The sequence below is a fragment of the Cephus cinctus genome, unplaced genomic scaffold (assembly GCF_000341935.2).
Source record: "Cephus cinctus unplaced genomic scaffold, Ccin1 Ccin1_scaffold0712, whole genome shotgun sequence".
NCBI classification, from domain to species: domain Eukaryota; kingdom Metazoa; phylum Arthropoda; class Insecta; order Hymenoptera; family Cephidae; genus Cephus; species Cephus cinctus.
Genome location: NW_014333332.1, coordinates 2,588 through 3,455, shown reverse-complemented (window position 1 = coordinate 3,455; position 868 = coordinate 2,588). Strand labels below are relative to the sequence as shown.

The window sequence follows — 868 nt, the reverse complement described above, 5'->3', positions numbered from 1 at the left end:
CCCCGATTCGTCAGCTTCCTCATCCCACTGAGAAGCTTCGCGAATTCCCCATCCCCCAGCCTCGTGCGAGAGCACCGGCGAGTTCAAAGTCATTCTAGAATTATCCATGTATCGGTTGTTCGAATGCGCAATACCGAACGTTATCTCGCAGAATCGTGCGTCGAAAATGCGGACCCTCATCGCCCCAAGGTGTCAAATTACACGTAAGCGCGCGCGACGCAACTTCGTCGTCGTCGTCGTCGGAGGGCTAAGGAATATTCCGGAAGATGCATGAACCTTGACATCGAATCTCTGTAGGCGATTCGATTCCTTGAAATCTGCGAAACCTCCCATCCCCATTTTCTAACCCTTGAGAGTTTCCTATAAAAGGAGGAGCTGAACGTACCTTCGTTAGTTTGCTGCAACAACTTGGATGATACCGCATAAGAGGAAACAACGTGAGTACGAGTACAGTTACAGTTAAGGAATATCACAGAAGTCAAACAGTTGATCGAAGCTAGAAGAGGTCGTAAAAATCTCCTAATAAATTTGAAGAAATTCGATATTAATTGAACGCAATGGACTTCTCGACAATTAACAAAGTGGCTCGTTTGGACTCATTTCTTCCAACGAAAAAGTTGGCGGAATTAGAGATTCAAAAGGAATACAAGATTAGTTGTATTCGGAAAATTGAAACAAAATACGGAACGAGAGTAATCGTCGACATTGAAAACAGCTTCTCGACATTTCTACCAGCGAGGGTATCTAAAGTCTTGAAAGACGATAACAATTTGTTCCAAAACATGGTGCGTGCTGCCGACGAAGATCGACTCCTCATACGCTGTCTCGGTGAGCAGTATAATCAGATTGAATTTCAATGTTTGTAATC

General features: G+C 44.2%; 1 protein-coding gene across 2 annotated transcripts in view; it reads left to right on the top strand.

Moving 5' to 3' along the window:
* The window catches only part of LOC107270244 (probable multidrug resistance-associated protein lethal(2)03659), a 17,520-nt gene extending 16,675 nt beyond the window's left edge, over positions 1-845 (top strand). Inside the window, exon 7 of one of the 2 annotated variants that reach the window (XM_025087638.1) lies at positions 152-845. In XM_025087638.1, the coding sequence (XP_024943406.1) occupies positions 152-274 (123 nt within the window). In that variant the 3' untranslated portion in view covers positions 275-845. The remainder of the gene's footprint in view (positions 1-151) is intronic. The other variant, XM_025087637.1, reaches the window with a different exon arrangement.
* The last annotated feature ends 23 nt before the right edge of the window (positions 846-868 follow it).